Genomic DNA, 21810 nt, shown 5'->3' on the forward strand with positions numbered 1-21810 from the left:
CAGCAATCCATTCTCTTCCCCTTATGCTCTGGTTACAGTTCTACATGTACAGCAAGCTGTCTTTGTCCCAGGAGAGAAAGTAAAAGAGTTTCATAACTGTGGGGATGCAAAGCCTTTAGGAACTCACCGATGTCCCAGGTGACGGGATCATTGCTCTCCATCTCCTTGCGGCCAATTACATACCAGATACAGGCCATCCAGTGGGCCAGCAGGGCAAACATGGACATGAGCAGTGTGAGGACCATGGCGCTGTACTGTGAGTAGCGGTCTAGCTTCTGTAGCAGCCGCAGCAAGCGCAGCAGCCGCACCGTTTTCAGCAGGTGGACGAGAGACGTCTGCAGGGACCAGTGCACACATGGGCACGGGAGATCAACATCGGGTAACATGTTCGTGTCCGTGTACCTCAATTCTGAGAGCCAGGGAACCATCAAGACGACCCAAATTTACCTAGCACCTACGTTGGGCATTGAGGTTTAGCTACAGGATGCACTTACCTTTCTACTGTACCCCTATGCGTAATAAATTGTCACAAAATCAGTTAAAGTGTCTCCGAAAAAGTTTTAAAAGCTGGTGGGAAATAGTTTTTTGTCCACATGGAGGAAAATGTGGGAAAGTCGTCATATTTAAAATCATCACAGGAAGGTAAGTCGCTCTTGCTCTCATCTGTCTATTTAAATAGCTACGTATTACTGAACTGTATGTCAGTTAAATAAAGTGAGAAACTGACATACTATATTGTGAGAAAGAAATAAATCTATGCAAAGAAAAAAATAATGAAAGTGAGTTATAAGTAAGAAGGTTAAAGTAATGTGCGTTATAGTCCTTGTGCTATTGCAGTGTTTTGGTTGTTCACAATGTGGTAGCGATACGTTCGTCACGTACCACGGTGATGTTAAAGGCGTACAGGAGGTCAAAGGGCAGTGCTGCAATCAGGTCCACAAAGAACCACGTTGCCGCATAGTGGATGCAGATGGACCGGGAGTCATACACCACCTGGCCGGACTGACTCACGTAGGTAGTGCGGAAGTTGAGGATGATGTCTACAGCAAATTGCACTTTGGTTAATTTAATTTCACACAGTAGTACAGTATACAGTATTACACAGCTTGCCGATGATAGGTCAAATATAAAGGGAAATGAGAGTGAGTTTTCCACATGCACATAAAAGCAGTACATTTATTAACATGTCACGTACTTTAAGTAATGTGTATTTTTAGTTTTGTGCTTCAAGTAAAATAGATGAGTTTGCCAGTGGTCAGTTTTACTCATAGCTTTTGCACATGTCCCCATCTGTATAGCCTAGGTTTTGATAGCATTACCCTTTACAAGAGTGGATCATTAAACAACAAAAACCACAGAACATCAGGGTCCCTCAGGGGGTGTGAACCTGCAAACTTCTAATAATGAGTTCTTACTGTGTAGGTGGGCCTGCCATCAACCTTGCTGTCCTTCTACCCAGACTCACTCACCTAGGATGAAGAGCATCTCCACAGCAATGTCACTGACAATAGTGCTGCGTGACGTGGTCTCCAGGTCATCATAAGTGGTGAAGCACACGTTGTAGGGCACAGTGACTGCCACGTAGAAGGTGGCCAGCAGGATCATCCAGTCCCACAGAGCCTTGGAGATACTGTAGTGTAGCAGGATGAACCGTGACTTTTGCACCGCAGCCACCTTGTACTCCGGGAGGGAGGGTTTCTCAAACACGTCCTGCAGGAGACATGTACGCCAGTCCATCAGTGCCTTTTGTGTGAATGTGATGAAGGAGAATCTTGATGGGTATCAGACTGCTTTTATATCAAGCACTTGCAGGACATCTGATACATACATACATTTGAATACATGTTTCTTCAGTCTTTAGACTTCGTGCTAATATTTCAGAAGCAGCACCAAACACCCAGCTGTTCTATTAGTCACCTAACACATTTGAACCCATCATATTAACCGTACGGCTTCTGAAAATGTCTACTGATCTGAGCTTGCATCTTTCAATGGCTTTTCTGAGAACAAATTTAAAGCAACGAAAATAAACATAATGACAGTAAGCATCAGGTTATTTGAGGAACAATGCCAAAAAGGCAGAGGTAATCATCAACGGCATAGTTTGGCATGACAATAGTACATTAGTATTTCAATGTGGAGACGCTCAGCCCTTGCATGGCGTTAATTTACATTTATTCATTCAGCAGATGCTTTTCTCCAAAGCAATGTACATCTCTTGGAAAATACAATTTGTGCATTACATTACGAGAAAGAGACATAGCTGCAGATGTGTGATTCTTGAGCACAGTTAGTTTGTTTCCTTCACCATGTGCACCGATGTTCAACGATGCCACAAAGCAGTGTAGCTGGAACACGTTTCCACTTGACACAACACAAATACACTCCGTTAGTGAGCTTCCAAGGCTTTGAGTTGGACTGCTTGGGAGTACAATCTTCAGAAAGCTGAGTGGCAGTCAAACACAAAAGGTGAACACACCCCAGCTGAAACCAAGAGGTTTACTCACTGGCAATTATTCTACTCTATTGAGCTGCTCGGTCTTCCGTTATGACAACAGTCTTCTAGGAGAAAAACATGTGGTCATAGTAAGAACGTAGCACTTTGCAGTAAGGAAGCCTTTCTCTGTTCTCCAGGTATCTTCTTCTGGAGTCCAAAGATTTTTGCCTCAATCACTGACATAAAACCCAAGAGGAAGAAGAAAAGGGAAGAGGAAACATCTAAGCACGGTGTGTTAACCTGGTGGTCACATGATGTCTGGGACAGTTTAACAGCCTGGCTGGACAACTTCTGCACTGCTCACCGCTGCAGATACTTATGATGGGCAAAGATCAAAATTTGCCATTTGCAACTCGGCTGGAGTTACACAATTTGGTCGGTTTTCTAATCATCTGGTCAACAGTGACCATCAGGGCAGCAGTGAACAGGGGTCAAAGTGACCCCCTAATATCAGATGCTCTGCTTCTTCCCTGAAATCCCTCAAAAACACAAACAGAAGGAAACTCTTCGGTTACAAAGAGGACAAAGTCCATGGCAAGGCTTCTTGAGCTGCTTTTTTCCATAGACATCAGCAAAAAGCAAACGTGTCCATCTACGTGTCCGGATGCTTTTCAAGCAATGTGTCTTGTGTTGCCCTATTACTTAATTTCTGTTTTCTGCAATCAGTTGTTCATGGAAAATTCTTTGAATTCTTGAGTACAAGACACATTCTGTGTAAAACGGAGAATTACTCTCAATCTTTCTTTCTCGTCGAAATTGTGGACGCTACAGGTGTGCTGAAAGGTTGGCTGGGAAAGTAATATGAGGTTCTTTCAATGATTTGAAAGAACACCGAAAGCTTCAGACTCCATCCTCATGGTAACATGCTCACACTGCATAAAAAGCAGGTCAAGACAGGCGTGCTCATTTGAAAATGGGTTACTGTGGATGACACCAGAGTGGAGGGAGGCTGCGCCGCAACGTGGCTCTGTTCCCAAAGAGGCCCTCAACCAACGGCTATTGGAATAAAAAAACCAGGCCACAGAAGCCGTCATTCCACAGACTTCATCTTCATTTTGATTTACATACAGCTCTGTGTGGTGCTGATGTGGCCACAAGCCATGGACACATGAAGCACAGCAGCATCACACACTGGGCAGTCTTGGAATTTATCACAGCACCACATATAGTATACTGACATTAACATTTATTCATTTAGCAGACACTTTTCTGCAAAGCAACGTACATCTTGTAGAAAAGAAATTCGTGAATTATATTGCACTCTAAGTGTGGCGAAAGCCAGCCTACAGATGGCTGTTCTTTTCTTATTCGCAGATGCTACGTCTGGGTCTCCTTGTCATGAGCCTCTGTGGCTCTCTGTCACATCGTTATGTATTTACTACCTGCTGCGTTTTATACACGTGTGTGACTGAGTGAGAGCCAACAAGGCTGCACTAACATGCCTTGGATCAAAGCCATATGTTGTAGTCTCAACTTTACTTTTAGTTGTCAAAATTACAGTACGTAGCAAGCGCAAACATCACAGGAGTGGTACGTAAAAATACACACTGCAGTACTCACTATAGTTCTGAGAAAAATTTTGTGGAATGATCTGGATTCTCCACGAATGCCTCCGAAAATGTAATCTTATCTAAATGATAAGTTATTTAACAAAAAACACATGCAACATTTAACACTGCCATATGTTGAATGAACAAATGGTTTATTTAGTAACTAGAAGTCAATAACCGCAACCACATAATGCATGTATGTGCTGACCAGGCCTGTGCGGTGCTCCGGAGGTACTTTGGCCCACTCCTCTGCACTTCGTATCATACCGCAGAATGGAAACAGGAATGAAACACTGCCATGTTACACAACCACATCCTTCACCAATCTTAAATTTCTGACAAGTGCTACTGTCAATACTAAAGACATCGTGTGTTCTCATTTGGACTGGGGACCATGTGTGTGTCTCTCCCCGTCCATTGGTTGCTCAAGGCTTGGCAGATTTGCTTTCCCTCGACCGAAATCACCTGCAGTCTAATTCAGCCCCAATTCTGATCAAATCCAAGTTAAAAAAAAGAGAACATCCAAGAGCATTCGAGAGCTGATGACTTTGTATGCAAGGAGATGCTACAGAATGATATAAGATGTCGACATGGACATGGATGAAGTCAGAAACAGGGGAGGTAGAAAGAGACTGTTCTAGAGAAACTGATACAGAAGGATGGGCGAAGACAGACAAAGGGCTAAATATAGACAGAGAAACAGAAAGGCGAAATTAAATGGAATCAAATGTACACATACACATAAATAGAGAACAAGAAAGATATGTAAAGAAACACAAAGAAAAAAAAAAAAACACTTTGTGAACACACACCATATTCAGAACGCTTCTCCTTGACATGACAGACTTTGGGAAAATATTTCTTATTTAATGAAAATGATTGAAATTAAATTCCTGCCTTTTAATGAGACCCGGTGGGCAAAGGATAGAATTGTTTAACGTTCAAGAGGGTTACTCGTCCATGAGACCTGCATGTGTGCGTTGTAAACTGTAAGCAGTTAGAGCATGAGAAGCTTGATATGCTATCCTTTTGCCGTTCCTTTCCACCCTCCACTCTTTTTCCTGAAATGTGCTGTCATGTCAATGGAACAATATTGACACGTCTTTTGTTGTTTAACGTTCACAGAAAAACACAAGAAAAAACCATGCTCGTAGCTTTTCGGTCTGAAAAGGGGTCAGAAAGTCTCAGCTGCACACGGCTCTTTCCGGCGCACCGCTGGAGCGACCTTCTCCCGTCGAAAAGTTTAACGGGGAGAGAGCGCAGGTGAGCCGAGAGGAGCCCTTGGCTCTTTGCAGAAGTTTAGCTCTTCTTCACTGTCAGGTCAACAGCCGCATTGCGCCGAGTTTCACCAACTGGAGTCTAGCGGAGCTGAGCAGCTTGGCTAAATGCACCCGCATAACGGCCCCCTGCATCTCGTAACATTTTTAAAGATTCGATCCCCACTCAGTCTGTATGGAGTGGGGATGTTCTCCTCGTGTCTACGTGGGTTTCCTCCGGGTGCTCCGGTTTCTTCCCACAGTCCAAAAACATGCTGTTCAGGTTCCCCCATAGTGTGCGAATGACAGAGAAAGCGTGTGTGTTCCACTGATGTACGGATGAGTGACCCATTGTTAGTAGCGTATCTAGCAGTGTAAGTCACCGCGGCGAATAAGGCATGTGGGCTCATAACGCTACATAGAGTTCATTGGAAGTCATTTTGGAGAAAAAAGTGTCTGCTAACTAAATGTAAGAAACAGTAGCAAAGAAAATTGCTGAGATGTACAGTATATCACATTTGGAGAACAGTGTTTGCTAAATGAATTAACGTACATATAGATGTGTTAACCCTTTCATTCCAGAACAACGCATTATTAGGTCCTTATGAATAACACGCCATATGAGTTACATCCATAACGAACACACGTTTCCATCCATGTCTTCACTGCCATGTCAAGAGACACTTCGTCCACACCAGTAAATCTGGGGTGTTTCTGTATACCTGCTTCACTGTCTGCCTTTTCCTGGGGCCTCTCGGCCTCAATGTCAGTGTGGGCGGGGGTGACATTGCGGCTCATTTGCAGCACTGCTACACTATCTGCTTCAAGGTGAACGCAGAACTGCAGCACAGATGCAGGCCACACTGGGGTGTTTTTTGTTGTTGGGCCAGCTCACCTGCCCCCTTCACCCCAACCCACCCCACCTCTCAGCCAGAGGAACAGCCCGATACCAGCCCGCAGCCCTCGGCGGCCAACGGCATTGCTAGGTCTGAGTCACAGGCCCTGTCCCATCTGGTGTGGTAGACAAACACACAGAGGAAACTATTAGTCAAAGCAGAGTGCAGAGGACACTAGTGGCTAAACAGGAACGAGTGGAGCTGAGCCCTTGCTATACACATAATTATGTGTGTGTGTATATATATATATATATATATATACACACACACACACACACACACACACACACACACACACATACACACACACACACACGACTTATGAACACATAAAGACTTGTATGGAAAATGTGGGAAAAGACCACAATACACTTATTTGCCTTTGTGAATTAGAGCCCCCCCCCGAGCAGAAATAATTTTTTTTTAGCAGAGAGAAAAGCAGAATTAGAGGCATATGAATGATCTGATGGCCTATTTCCGAGTGATTAACCATGGCTAAGAATAAGAGCAACACCAGCTGCAATGATGCACTCACACAATGTCACACTTGCACAAAATCACACTCCGCTCCTGCTCCCCCCAACTACCGTCTGTGGGGGGTTTACCACAGTGTGTACCACAATGCTCCTACCTGTCCCCTCTCAAGCCTGGGTTCTGAGACTGTTTTAGGGGGATAGCACTGCTGGAGCTCACGGCTGATTAGTACTTCACGCTTACATTAATTTTTCTGATCAATATTGATCAGCCAGTCATACACACCGTACTGTATGTACACAGTACATTACCGTAGAAGTCCTTCAAGCGATTTAGTTCTTAGACAAAGTTTAGGAGAAACCTGGAACAAGTATTTCCCCAAATAGCCAAATCCACATGAAGAATTACATTGTCCATGTAAAAGCATCCTGCATCTTGACATGAGCATAGTTTCATGCAGAAGTTTGGGCACCACTGTCCAAATTACATATTTACTTGATTTTGTAAGTGAAAAGTAGTAAACTGCTGCAGGAAATGGTGGGGGGAGAAAAAAAAGACTTTCAACGGTTAATGCACACTATTTCATGAACTTTAAGTGCACCTGTGTCCACTGCTGTGGTGTATCCAGCACAAGTGTCTTAGTCATGGGTGCAGTGACAGATACTGCATTTTACTGTTCAGTTGAAAGATCAGCGATCCACAACACATGTCTCTATGCAGCTGCTCCATCTGGCAGCTGATCCTCTGCCTCTCCCAGCAGAGAGCATCTCTTTATAGAGGCTCAGCAGAGATATGAGGATCTTCTTAAGCTGTGTGTTTTTGCACAAAGTGTAAGGAACTTACTGGCGGGCGGTGCTGCTTGGGCGTTGGTTCGAATCCTAACGGTGTGTCGAATTTGCATGTTTCTCAGCGTCTACGTGGATTTCCTTGGGGTGCTCCGGTTTCATTTCCTCAGTCCAAAACATGTTTCACATGAATTGATGACCCTTGTGTGTTGCTACCCTGCAAAGAGTTGGCACTGTGGGTGTACCTCGCCCTCCCAGCCTCGTGCCCAGTGATTACAGGAAAGGCTTCAGACTACCACAGGCTTGACCGGGAGAAATGGTTAAAAGCTGAGTGAGCAAATTACTACAAGGAACTCATCCTGTGACCAGTTAGTCTGAGGATGGTTCCTGCAGCCAGACAAGGAACTTTCTGGAAGCTAGTGGATGGACGGATGGTATTGCCCACTCACGGTAACGCTTGTCGGCTTACTGTGGCACACACTCAGACTGGGCTGGGTACCAGTGCCCTTCTGGACCAGTACTCACACTGCTCAGCTTCACTTCGTTCTTGCTTCGCCTGGACAAGTGGCTGCTCAGGTGGTAGAGCACCGTGCGCCCCCTCCGCCGGGCATCTGTGAAGCGCGAGCCGCTGCTGTTCCTGCACCGCCTCCTGTCCTCTGGCACACGGAGGGGGGACAGTCAACTCCACTGGCCAGGGACACACGTGTCACCTCAGAACACCCCGCCGCACACAGCTAGAGCTTGCGGAGCCACATCACCGTGGCAGAAAACCGCAAGGGTCGCTCCCAAGCGCCATTCTTGTACAAGAGGTGTTAGTCGAACCATAAGCAGTGCAAAGGCTAAGAGCGGCACTCGTCTCTTCCTACCTTCCTTTTTGCTGCTCTGGTGACCTTTTCCACGAGTGTTAGTGATGTCCTTGAAGGAAAACAGGAAGAGCACCATCTCGCCCTTCTCGTTCTTGATGGGCACGATGTCCAATAAACACCAGAAGGAGGTCCCTGAAGGGCGAGAGCAAAGAGAGCGCGACATCAAAACTCAATCGTGTTCTGGCAGCGTGCAACACTGTGGCCGAACCATGAGCCTGACTAAACACTTAGCATGACGCCTGTTTTTCAGAACTTTCTAGTTGCTGCTGCCGCATGTTTCATAGAAGTGCACTCACTTCCAGATTCACTAAACATTTAGTGCTTTGGGTTCAGACCCAGAGGCACAAATTCACTGCAATGAGTGCCATTTTTCTTTCCCTCAAAATCATAAGTTGATCACAAATAACACCACAACCACTGGTGGGGTGGTAGTAGTAGCAGAGGGCATCTTAAGGCAAAAAGAGGACCTTTATTTCCAACCCTCAACGCAACAGGGTCACAGCTGAATGACAGGAATGGGAAAGATGTTTGTCACTCGCTGTGTGCAGAGGAGTGCCTCATCTAACCGGGTCCCTCTTAGTCACAGTGGGGTTCTGTGCCGGCTGCTTGAATAGGTCCAAACGCAACCGGCCCCAAGACTGTTCTCTCGCTTTGCTTGCCTCACTCAGCAGCACAGAGCCCCCACCGCCACACACGAAACTCAAAGCTCTCACTCACTCGCCGTCAATGAACACTTGTACTGCTGCAGGGCCATGGCGGTCCAGAGCCTAGCCAGGAAGCTGGGGTCACAAGGCTGCACAACAGGGACCAGAGAGCAACACAGCAGCACGACCGGGCCTTACCGTTCTTCTTGTAGAACTGCACCTCGGCCTGGTACTCCTGTCGCCCCTCAAGAGCCTTTTCCATTTGCTGGGCCACGTGCTCGCTGGTCTCGGCCCCATACAAGAAGCGGCAGGTGCAGTTCTTCTGCATGACCTCCGTGCGCACAAAGCCCGTGAGCTCGCAGAAGCCGTCCGAGCAGTAGACGATGGGGTAACCGCGGTGCCCCTGCGCGTTGCCCAGCAGGAAGTTGCTGTCTGCAGAGGGCAAAGAGAGAGGGCAACTGTTTCCAAGTAGGTTCTCCTTCTGGGAGGATGTCCAGCAACCGTACAGTAGTGTGTGTGTGTGATGATGGGGGGGTCCCCATAATCCCTTGTGCGTGGGGACTTCTGTTACATAGGTGTTTTGAGTGTGTTCTAGCAAGTTCTCATGGTATGCTTAAGGCTTAACGATCATTATATTGATTCTCGCCACACTTGTTCTTGAAACTGCACTTATTTTCACTGGAATTGTTGGCTCCTTAGTTCATGTTACTCATGTTTTGCCAACGTTGACAACGTTGTTACCAACCAAGCACTGCTGTTTCGACACGTTTCCCGATCTCAGGCCTGTTGCTGCTCGTCCGTCCCAAATCGCTGCCTGCTTTGCAGTCTTCGGCAGACTGGTACAAGTGCACACTTCTTACATCCGTTTTACCCCAAACGGCGATTGCTACAGCCCAGCCGCTGCTTCACCATGGTTCCGTACCAAGGCAAGTAGTAAGAGCACCGTTGCTCCAAGAGAAAGCTGAACTGAGGCATTTCTCCAAAATACACTGAGAGAAGGTAAAAAGTACCACATGATTTGAAGCTCTGAAGTGAGTCAAGCTTTTTAACATGACTGAACCACTTGCAATGTTTTGCAACTTAAATATATATAGTCTTAACTTAGGGGGAAAAAAATAATTTAAAAACATTACGTGAGAGTGAATTTAGCTGACACACTCGACTTGTTGTTTTGTCTAAAGTAATTTTAGCTACACCACAGACGGCGTTTCTTTGTACAACGTTCATTCCGTGTCCGGACGGGATTCCGACACCGACGAAAAGCAAAAGGACCCCCCGTGCAGTGAATTTATAGCAAATACGAGTGTATTATAACTTATATAGGTGCAGAGTGTAAACTAAAGCACAGCTACGATGCCCAACGAAGAGACCCGAAGGTGAAAAGTAAAACAAGGATCTGGCAGCAGGACTGGAACACGGAGGCGTGACGAAATACCGGACTGGAACGCTGGCCCTGGACTGGAGCACAAAAGATAGGAGTAGACAGGAGGGGCACGCGGGACTGGACCAGAAACACCCGAGGCCCAACCTGTGTAACCAGGAACCGCCAAGACAGCGCAATGAAACACTCCTTAAGAATCCACAATGTGTGAGTGTGGCCTCCACCGCTTACTCTTTTTAGACCTCACTAACCACCGGATTGTGAACAGGTGCATTGGCCTGGGCTGGTGGCACTGAGTGGCGCCCCCACTGGCCCCGAGGGGTATTGTCCCTGTGGGTTGCGACAGGTAAGCTCCCCGTGAGTATTTACCTGTCCATAAAGGTAGGACATCTGAGCGCAAACACCTTCATCAAGGTATTGCAGCAGGAGCAGCAATTTGAACTTGTGTACTTTGACAACAAGATGACTAAGTCCACTAACTAGGGAGGTGTTAATGGGTAAACTGTACTGTATTGTCCCAAGTACAACAGAGCACAGTTTACCCAGTAACACCTTTCTCAACAGCGGCAGGACTGGGATTTAGACAGACAACCTAAGGGTGCAAGTGACTGTCCTAGAGTGCCACACTGCCCTCTGCCCCATGATTCGAAAACACACACGCACATCACACACACGTACACACACGTATACACACACACACGTACACACACACACACACACACACGCACACAGACAGATTAACACTGTTCAGGTAACAAAGAAATGGAAAAGGTGACATAGTTGAGATGTTTAAAATGCAAAGAGAGGTAAAACACTCTAGGGGGAGCAACATTCTGTGAGCTCTGTGTACTTTTAGTCCGTCAGTCTGCCGAAAGTCCTGCTTGTCTCTCCAGGAAATTACTCCTTTAGCACATCGACATCACACCGTGATAAAGCTTCGCTGGCTTCACTGCAACTTCCATAGCTTGTGTATTGAGCTGCATAAATGTTGTCTGACAGCTACTTGGGAAACACTCCGCTGCCCATGTTGACATGTGTGTTGTGGGTAGAAAACACACAAAACTCTCCAGCTTACAAGAGAGCAACAAGGGCGACCGCCTCTGCGCTACATGTCTCTCGAGCGGCGGTGGTGGTGTGCGTGAGAGCCGACGCTGAGCGCCTTTGGCAGACGATGTCGACACACGTGTGACATGTAGGCGGGTGTACGGCCAGTACGTGCTGTCAGGTCAGGGTTGACATACAGCACATCCGGAGCATGTTCAGGCTGGAGAACCCAGACATGAACCGATTGCTGCTCTCACAGGGATCTGAGGATTAGTGTTAGGGTTAGTCTTGGTCTTGGTTTTAGTGTTAGTCTCAGTGTTAGAGTTCGTGTTAGTGTTAGTCAGTGTTAGTGTTAGATAATTCACCAAAATGAGATAAGTACAGAGATACTTCTCTGTACTGCCATTGCTGAGCATCACAGTCTCATCACAGAGCATATGGCGTATTAATTGACATATCAATAATATTAATTGACATGGAGAGCATGGTACTGTAGAGGGCACCATGGGGCCTCACAGCACCTTGACTCTGCAGATGAGCGTAGGTTCAGTCCTGTACGCTGGTCTGTAAAAGAGTGTGTACGCTGTGCTCATGTTTCATGTGAGTTTCCTCTCACACTGCAAAGACATGTGTTTTAGTGGATTGATGGCACTGAACTGCCCATAGTGTGAATGTGTGTGTGTGTGTGTGTGTGTGTGTGTGTGTGTGTGTGTCTTTGGTGTCCTTGGTGAGTCTAGGGCTCCCTGAAGTGCCTCCTGGGACAGACTGTGGATGAGCGCAACCCTCACCGAAATTGCGCTCATAGTTACACATTGATCACGTGGTGAGTGTGTCTTGGCTGCTCGAGAGACGTGCTCATTAAACGTACATCATTACTTTGTTTAGTACACATGAGTACATACCAAGGGGGGCGCGATGGCACAGTGGGTTGGACCGGGCCCTGCTTTCCAGTGAGTCTGGGGTTCGAGTCCCGCTTGGGGTGCCTTGCGACGGACTGGCGTCCTGTCCTGGGTGTGTCCCCTCCCCCTCCAGCCTTATGCCCTGTGTTGCCGGGTTAGGCTCCGGTTCCCCGCGACCCCCTATGGGACGAGCGGTTCGGAAAATGTGTGTGTGTGAGTACATACCAGAGTAAGCAGTGGCCCAGGAGGAGATTAAATGTAATCTGAAAGGCACCGTGGTGACTTGAGCGAGTAGCGGCTCACGTCTTTTGGGGTGCGGTCACTTTGTTAGACCACGTCCTTCAGCAGACAATGAATTAGTGCTGTGCGAATGCTCCAGCTGCTCATGCGCACAGCAGCATATCAGTGGTGAGTCAAACAGCAGAGCATAAACTCTTTACTTAGTGATAAATGTGGTGATATATAGTATATTGCAATAACTGTGAAACACAACATTGAAAATAATTCTTGTACTATATAAAATTGTAACGAGGGGACAGCTAGTACTGTAGTGGCTAGAGCTGCTGCCTTTGGACCCAAAGGGCACAGGTTTGAATCCCACCTCCAGCTGTAGCACCTTTGAGCGAGGTACTTACCCTAAATTGCTCCAGTAAAATTACACATCTCTATAAATGGGTAAATAATTGTAAGTTGCTTTGGAGAAAAGCGTCAGCTACTGTAAATGAATAACTGTAAATTCTCCTGGGGCCAATGATATGATATGATTTGCTGGATTAACGCTGTACCTCGACGTCCACTTGTCCATACAGCAGAACATGATCTTGTTCACAGAGCTCTCTTTGTAGCTCATGTGTAAAATGATGAGAATGTAGTGCACCGCGGTAAGGCACTTTCGAAGCCGAACTCAGGCTGTCGAAAATAGGCCCCGACTAGAGGCGATATTGCAAGAAAGAGAATCGGCCCTTTCAAGTGCGTCCGCCATCAGCGAGAGGTGGGAGCTCAGATGTTGGCTCCTTCTGGAGCTTCACGCGGAGCTTCACACAAAGTTTTCGTTTTCCCTCCTTTACCACTCAGCTGTCGCTCAAGCAAATGAGGCAGACAATGAGCTCTCTGCGTGAGCCTCAACCTTCGAATGCGGGCGCGAGGAGCTCCTTGCCACACTTCAGCTGTGCATCACGGCCCACGTGGGGAGAAGAACCTCACGCTGCCTCGTCCTTGAGACAAGACCCACCGAACAGGCGTCACGGCACCTGCGACCGCTTCTGCCCGCTGTCCTTCAATCTTTGAGGCGCCGCTATACCAACACTGGAGCCGACGTTGTGCACGTGCGCTTTTCTCGAGCGCTGGCGCTCTCCAGGCTTTCAGCTTCAGAAGTAAGACTCCCTGCCTGAAAGGTGACTTTTCAGTGTGGTTCCACGTTTTATTTCGTCAAAGCTCTTCGCTGCAGGTCCCGGGTGGGGGGGGGTTTCTCTCCAAACAAGAAAAAGCTATTAAAGAGGGTTTTCACATTTTTCTCCAGCAGTGGAGGCCCCCAGAAAGGTGACACTTTACACAGTGACATTACTTCTGTGTAAAGGTACGTAAGGCTTTTGAATTTTTCATTGCGCTTTCTGCCTGCTCTCACTGTAAATGTGTAACTGTCTCGAACCCGAGAGCTGCTGAAGAAGCTGCCTTTGCAATGACTCTTGCGCTCTGTATTCTCGCAGCTCCGGTGCATCTTGGCCCAAAATGAGGAGAAGAAAACACTCGACTCTGCCGGGGACTTACGGCCGAAAGGTTCACCTTCCGGAAAATCACACATTTTCTGACGTATGAGCTGTGGAAAATATCACGCTACAATTACACATGATGTAACTGTGGAACCCATGAAGAACCCAGAAGCTCATTCTACAGGATGTGAGACAAATTCCAAATTCTGCTGCTTTGCCAAATTCCGGTAAAACTGCAGAGCCCGCAGTGGGGAATTGTGCAGTTCCTTTGGAAAGAGATTTGGGAGGAGATACAGTGCCACCTTTACCGTGCTGGGGACGGTCTCACCACATCCCAGAGCAGTGCTCTGGAAGGAGGAGGATGGAAGCAACCTGACGCCAAGAAGAGGAAGGAGCACAACGCCACAGAGAGCAGGCGAGGAATTAGGGTTTAGAGGAAACCACAAAGAAACGAGACTGATCTCTTCAGCAGCTTCTCATGTACGTGGGATGCCGGAGGACTCAAGAGAGCACCACACTGGCTTCTCCATTCGAGAAGTTCCATCTGTGACCCCTGAGCAGTAGCTTCTAGGAGGAAGGCAAGTGGAGCACCCGGGTAAAGTTGTCAGCTGACAGGTTCAACTGGTCTCCTCTCCCAAACAGCGAAGCACCAGGACTTTGATGCTAGCGGTGCCTCTCAGAGAGGAAGTTGCCACTGAACTGGCAACAAACAGCCACCCGGGACTTGGCTGCGTGAGGAAGAGCCGCCACCACACCATTACCTTGACAACGGCCGAGGGAACGGTCCGTGATGCCGGCAAGCTGACAGGTGTGTACACCTCTGCTGTATATGTGGCACTGATGTAATTTCAGAGCATACCATCAAATAAGTTCCGAGTCGCAGCTGAATTCCAGTTTTCGGCACCAAACCTCAGTCCAAGCGGGGCTCATGTGGAAGATTCCACGTTCCAAGCGCCGTGAATGTTCTCTTTCGATAACCGAACGATTATGTGGCGGCGAACCACGTCATTGTGAGCGTTGTGCATGTGCCCACGAACATGAGTCAGAATACAGGAGGAGAGAGTAAACGATGGCGCCCTTTTCCCATATTTCACCTCACAGTGTGATTTGCCTCTCGGACGCAGGGCAGCAGGAGACGCCGACATGCGACTGGTAGCAGAGCTCATGCAGCCACGCTAACGAATGTCACTGCAGAGGAGGCTTCACCCCAAGCATCTTCTGAGCGTCCAGCCGAGAGCAGCTCCGAGCTCCTGATCAGTGCTATCCCTCCGCTGCTCAGTGTTGTCTATAAACAAGCGCTTTGCATGACCAACCCCATCAACGTGGATCATCATCAGTCCTTCTGTAATTGATCGCTATAATTTGACACTTGCTGATAACGTTGTTATGCACATTAGAATAACTGGCTGGGGCTGCAGACATCGTCTCCGTATCTTGGAATCCTCCTCCCTCACACACTGGAGACGCAGGCGCACCCACCGAGTCGCTCCGTTCCCTTGGGCAGCAGGTAGCGGGCAGCGCGCCGTCACACCGCAGTCGTACAGAAGCACGTGGAGCACCGAGTTTCCATTTTGCCATTGTTCGGCACAGCATCGCCAGTCTCCGTGTTGTTCTGTGCGGCAGCTGTGTCTTAATGGGAGAGAAAAGTGAAAAGGCTCGTTTCACACGCTAGCAAAGTGATGCAAACAAAGGCGTCGTGCGTCCAGTCGCTTTGGGAAAATCCACACTCAAGTGCTACAGGGGAAAGTTGCGCAAAGGAAAGTTCCATCTTCTTTCCAATTGATTTTGCTATGCTGACAGTTGGGGGTGTTCAGCTTCATTACTGCTGCTCGTGCAGCTCCGGGTTCCCGGTACGAGGCCTACAGCCGCCCTGCTCGGCTCTAAGTGGGTCACCAAGCGGCGAGTCCATACATCACCGTTTAATAATATCTCACTGCAGCTCTTTCCGTCTTACTTTCCGTTTGTCTGTGGAGCACAGCTGAGAACCTTCAGCAGCTGAAAATGAGAGATGGGCAGCAAATGGAAAGGCGCTGAAACTCCCCCCACAGCCGCGCTCGTCAAACCTGTGACGCACTCAGAGTCGGTGGCATTAAGAAAAGAAACATTCCGCCATTCGCTTCCAGAGGCATCTCTCTGAGCACCAATTATGTAAGTGATTAATTAGGGACAAATAGTGCAGCAAGGCCCCAGAGTGAGGATGGGGGACGGGGGGCACCAGGTCTCACGTCTGACAAACTTTGTCCGATTGATCATCTGAACCTCTGACACGAACCTCAGGGAATACAAGTTGCCTCATCCCTTCCTGGGCTGCATCCTTGGCAAACATCAGAGCAAGACTTTGAAGAGCAGCTTCTCTCAGAAGTCACTGACCATCCAAAAAAAAGAGAGCAGCTTCTGGGCAGCAGTTACGCCGAAAAGGGCAATGAACGCGCATGTCCTCAACGCCTGTCCCCCGTCACACAAGCTGGACGCTCGGCTTCAGTGTCCCTCTCCTCATCACAAACCCCGCGAGCAAAATGCAAGGTCACGTGGAAGCCTTAATCCGAACGTGAGCGTGTTACAGGTCCCGGGTTCGGTGAGAATGGGTTGTGAAGCCTAGCGGTCTCGTACAGGCAGTGGCTCCGGGAACTCCTTTGGAATCAAGAAATCATACCTGCACTGCTATGCATGGAAAATATATGCTAAACAGGTAATACTTTCCAGAGGCTGTTAGAAATGAGGGGACATCAGACTCTCATTAGACAGAAATGGACAAGTTTTTCCCCCAATGGTGAGCTTTTACAGCTCTATTAGAGTTTCTGAGAACCGTGTCACGTGTGGTCCGTCAGTCAGGTTTGAGAACAGATGCGTGCGTGTCTTTTGCATTCGGAACAAAGCATGGTAATTGACATGCTGATTAGACCTGTTTTGAGGTTTTACTCTGAGCTCCACAGTACTGTATTTAAAGAAAACTCACGCAGTGCTCTTGAGAAGAACCCGAAAACACATACTGACCATGGGGGGCGACAGGCCAGCTGATGGCAAAGTGGGTACAGCTCCTGCCTACAGCTCTGAAGGTCGCACGGTCAAGTCCCCCCTACTGCTCCAGTACCCTTGAGCAATGTGCTCACTCTGAACTGCTTCAGTAAAAATTACTCAGCTCTGTAAGTGACTGAGTAGCTGTACGTGGAATAACATTGTGAGTCTCTGTGGGAAGAGGCGTGGGCATGTGTGTGTGCGTGCGTGTGTGCGTGTATGTTTGTGCCAGAGTGAGACGGAGTGAGAGACAGCTTTCTGTGATGCGCTGCTCTACCTGGGACAGGCTTTGGAGCAGAGTGAGCACCAGCGGGATCAGGACATTGAAGCAGGATGAAAGGATGTTTCCGGTGACCTGTAAGAATCAGCGCACTAATAAAATGTGTCCCTTCACACACATCGGCGTGGAAACGACTTCAGTCCGTCCACAGAACTACTGTCCGTTTTCTCACACGTGTCTGACCGTGTGTTAAACTGCAGTTGGGTGTTGTGAGCTGGCTGGAGGTGAGGATGTGGTACCAGGTGGGGCAAAGATCACTGGAGAGCCCCTAACCCTAACTAGAACACCCCCCCCGCGCCCACCCTGTGCCACTTTCGCATAGCAAAGAGCCGAGTTTGAAGGCAGCCGCTCCGAGGCCTGGGGAAGGGAGAGACACCGCCAAACGGGCGCCGGCTGAAAGGAAGGACAGAAGCGCTTGGAATTAGAGTGCAATGTTTCTCTTGGCTGCGGGTTCCGGTTACGGACCTTTTTTTATTTGTGTAAGAGTTTCGTGTCTTAAAGGTGCCTCACCCCAACTGCTAGTTATGCTTTTTGCCATAAAAGCCCTGTTTCTGTGCTGCTGAACTGTCAATAGCCTCTGTTCCACCTATGTGGCCACCCCCGCTCCACAACTGGCAACAGCATTAAGAGTATATATGCGTGGTGCAGTCAATAAGTTTTAAGACCGGATACCGGGAGATGGCTGTAGTTACAAGCCTACAAGCCAACAGTATAGTTTTGCTATGGAAGTCACTTCGCCTGCAGTAAGTAGAGCTGCTGTTGGCAAAATGAGCAGCACTTACATGACACCTAACTATTAACTCTAAGAGTAAACACAGGAGAAATGTTTACAGCCAGACAAAGCAGATGACTAATATATTAATTATTTCTAATTAAAATTCTTTTCAGAAAAAGTGCATCATTTCTTTAGTATGTGAATTTTTTCTCACAATTCCATTCACTTGGTGGTGATTATAAAAAAGAATAAGTGAAGAAGCCCAAAGAGACAAAGTTCACGCTGAGGTCTTGGAAGAGAAGGGTATAGAACAGCAGAATGTGTCATCATTAAAAATAAGCAAACCCTCACAGCTTATTGGGGGCGGGGGAAGACCTGAGCCACTTTTCCCCAAACGGGGCCGAGGGGATTCTCGGCTCATCGCAGAACACACCTGCTCTTGTGCTAGAGAAGCTCTTAGCAGACCACCTGGCTGCGTGGCCAGAGGGGACAGGTCTTCAGGGTCTCCCATTTTACCCTTGTTCAGGATACATTTCACCTTATTTAGCCCCCTTACCTACACTGTGAAAACACTTGCAAACTGTCCATTGACTCCCTCTGTGATACATGTGTGACTTTATAGCCTTACGGTGACAATGTAAAGCAGCATGTGATCAACACGCTTTATACTCCACCTTCCTTCTGTAGATCTCTTAGAACACAGAGCGATTGAAACAGATGGTGACAGCAGGGGGACTGGAACTGGGGTCGCAAGAAAGGGACACTGATATCTTCACACACAGCAGTGGGGAACCTGACTTAGGACCTTTCTCTCCAGTCCACAGCACTCAAAACATGGCCCACGAGCTCTATCTCCAGTTGCAGAAAAAGTCGTCTCTACAGACACTAGAGTGCCCACATCATTACTCGAAAGAAATGTCTCGTGGCCTCTGCGGGTGGTGGTTCCCAGGTGGGTTGTGAAGGATCGTGGTGGACAGCTCCCCACTGCCTGCTCTGCCTCATGAAGGCTAATGGTCAGAGGATTTGGGAAGACTCTTGGGGAGAGTTGGCAGGGAATAAAAAGGCTTCCTGGAGCAGGACAGCAGTTCTGATGTTCTACTGACCACTTTTCTGTTGATGTTGCCTGATTTGTGTTTTCTTTATGCTGTGATTCAAAAGGCTCACATGCCTGTTTTGTTTGCTGTCCTCGTGCCTTCATCCACCCATGTGGCCACCTCTGTACCCTCGCACCTTCACAGTAAGTCTCGCTTCATAAGAGCGGTAACTTAGCATGATTTTAGCTCATATGAGCCTCGACTTCCCTCAGAAAAGATACACGTGTTCTTCTCAAATGCTGAGAATATTAAAGAAGAATAATTCATTTTAAACATTTTACATTTATTTTAAACATTTAAATTCATTAAAACATTTTAAAGAAGAATAATTTTAATCTCAGACAACAGTGCTTCTCTCGTTCATTTTAACCTCTTGCGTGTGTCGTTGCCTCTTCCTGCCTTTTTGAGGTAGAATGAAAGCATTGCATTATGTTTTCTCCTTTGATCACTTTATTTGTGTGTTTGTTTTATGAATTTGTTAGCCATAGGTTATGGCTCAGCTACAGACTTTTGAAGAGAGCCCTTGTGCAAAATCGGGAACATGCATCTTAGTGGAGTGCCCATTCAAAACCGCATCCAAAAAGTCAATGAGGCCTCTTTTGTCACGCGCACCTTGCCCACACCTGCCTCTCATCACAGTAGCACGGGATAAAAGGACCAGCATTCCATGCCTGCTTGTGGAACCTCACTCGAGCGACCGCAATCCCTGTGTGCACCTTGATTCCTGACAATTCACAGTTCCTGACTTCCTGGTTACCAACCTTTGCTGCGTCTCATCGTTCACGTCCCTTGTCTCTCCCACGAAACCCCAAATGCTCATCGCCTGACCCATGCCTGTCCTTAACTACTGCTTTTCGTCTGACTCTTTGGCTTTGCTGATACTAAATGGGACCCGCGATTGGGTCCTATCCACCATTGCCCTGACCTCCCTTATTCTGGCATGACATCTATAATATGAATGACAACAACTTTTTTGCAAATACTAAAAATCAGCATGAAATAAAAATTTGTGTTATCAGGAGATGTCACTGAAAGATTAATTAATGAGCAAAGGAGAAGGTTTATCCAAAAACCCCCATGAAAAAAGTAGACAAGAGAACGTTTACCCTGCCCGGAATAGGGTCACTGGGACCTACCCTGGAGTCAGGCTTGGGTGTAGTGTTCCTAGGCGAGCGCCTGGTGGCCGGGTAGCCCACGTAACCCGGCCCGCCTCAGCCCAAAAAGACAATGTGGGGGGGCCATGTGGGCCCACCGCTTGCAAGGTCCAACATGAGGGTCATGTGCGATGTTTTTCAGGCAGCAGGAGGAGGCAGGGTGACGCGTGTCGTCATGGCCCCTCGTGGCAGAAATTGGCTCTTGGCACGTGAAATGTAACCTCACTGGGGGGGCAGAACTGGTGCGGGAGGCTGAGAGATACCAACTAGATATAGTTAGGCTTATCTCTACTCACAGTGTTGGCTCTGGAACCAAACTCCTCGACATGGGTGGTCTCTCTCCTACTCAGGAGTTGCACTGGGTGAGAGGCACCGGGCAGGTGTGGGGATACTCACAAGCCCCCAGCTGGCTTCCATACAGCTGGAATTTATCACGGTGAACAAATACTGTCCCCTCAATGTGACTTAAGGTCTCAGAGAAGAAAACTTTGTTGTGTGTGCTAATGCACCAAACAGCAGTTCAGAGTATTCGACTTTCTTGGAGAGGGTGTGGTGGGATTCTGGACAGGTCCCCACCTACAGACTCCATAGTCCTGCTGGAGGACTTCAATGCTCATGTTGGCAATGACTGGGAAATCTGGAGTGGGGTGATTGGGAAGAACGGCTTGTCTGATCTAAACCCGAATGGCGAAGTGTTATTGCACTTCTGTGGGAGTCATGGTTTGTCCATAACAAACACCATGTTCAAACACAAGGATGCTCATAAGTGTACTTGGTACCAGAGCCTCTTGGGCTAAAGGTCAAAGATCGACTTTGTAGTCCTTTCATCTGACTTGAGGCCACATGTTCTGGACACTGGGGTGAAGAAAGGTGCTGAGCTGTCAACTGATCACCATCTGGTGTTGAGTTGGATCAAATGGCGAGGAAAACTGATGGACAGATCCGGTAGACACAAGCGTATTGTGAGGGTGTGCTGGGAACGACTGTCAGAGGGGCCTGTCCGGAATGATTTTAACTCACACTTCTGGGAAAGCTTCTCTCATGTCTTGGAGGAGGTAGGAGACATGGAGTCTGAATATGTTCCAAACATCCACTGTAGAAGCAACCAGGCACTGCTGTGGCCAAAAGCTTGTTGGTGCCAGTCATGGCAACAATCCAAGAACCCACTGGTGGACACTGGTGGTGAGGGAAGCCATCAAGCTGAAGAAGGAGGCCTTTAGGGCATGGTTGGCTCTGGGCACTCCTGACGCAGCAGATAGGTACCAGCAGGCAAAAAAGGCAGAAGCAGCTGTGGTTGCAGAAGCAAAATCAAGAGCATGGGAAGAGTTTGGAGAGGCCATGGAAAATGATCATCGGTCGGCTTCAGAGAACCATCCGGCGACTTAGGAGGGGTCGGAGGAGCCTCGCTCAGGCTGTGCTCAGCAAAAGTGGAGAAACTCTGACCTCAAATGAGGACATTATCGGGAGGTGAAAGAAGCACTTTGACAAACTCTTAAACCTGAGAGATATGCTTCCCTTACAGGAGACAGGGCCAGAGGCTTCCAGGGTATC

At 47.9% G+C, this 21810-nt stretch overlaps 1 protein-coding gene across 1 annotated transcript in view; it reads right to left on the minus strand.

Annotated features, from left to right (window-relative positions):
- LOC108918937 (potassium voltage-gated channel subfamily H member 4-like) overlaps positions 1-21810 on the minus strand; it is a 49390-nt gene that overhangs the window by 18295 nt on the left and 9285 nt on the right. The window contains exons 2-7 of the mRNA XM_018726585.1: positions 9167-9400; positions 8325-8456; positions 7984-8114; positions 1470-1710; positions 883-1040; positions 128-335 (exon numbers count right to left, since the gene is read on the minus strand). Of these exons, the coding sequence (XP_018582101.1) occupies positions 128-335; positions 883-1040; positions 1470-1710; positions 7984-8114; positions 8325-8456; positions 9167-9400 (1104 nt within the window). The remainder of the gene's footprint in view (positions 1-127; positions 336-882; positions 1041-1469; positions 1711-7983; positions 8115-8324; positions 8457-9166; positions 9401-21810) is intronic.

The sequence above is a fragment of the Scleropages formosus genome, chromosome 20 (assembly GCF_900964775.1).
Source record: "Scleropages formosus chromosome 20, fSclFor1.1, whole genome shotgun sequence".
NCBI lineage: Eukaryota > Metazoa > Chordata > Actinopteri > Osteoglossiformes > Osteoglossidae > Scleropages > Scleropages formosus.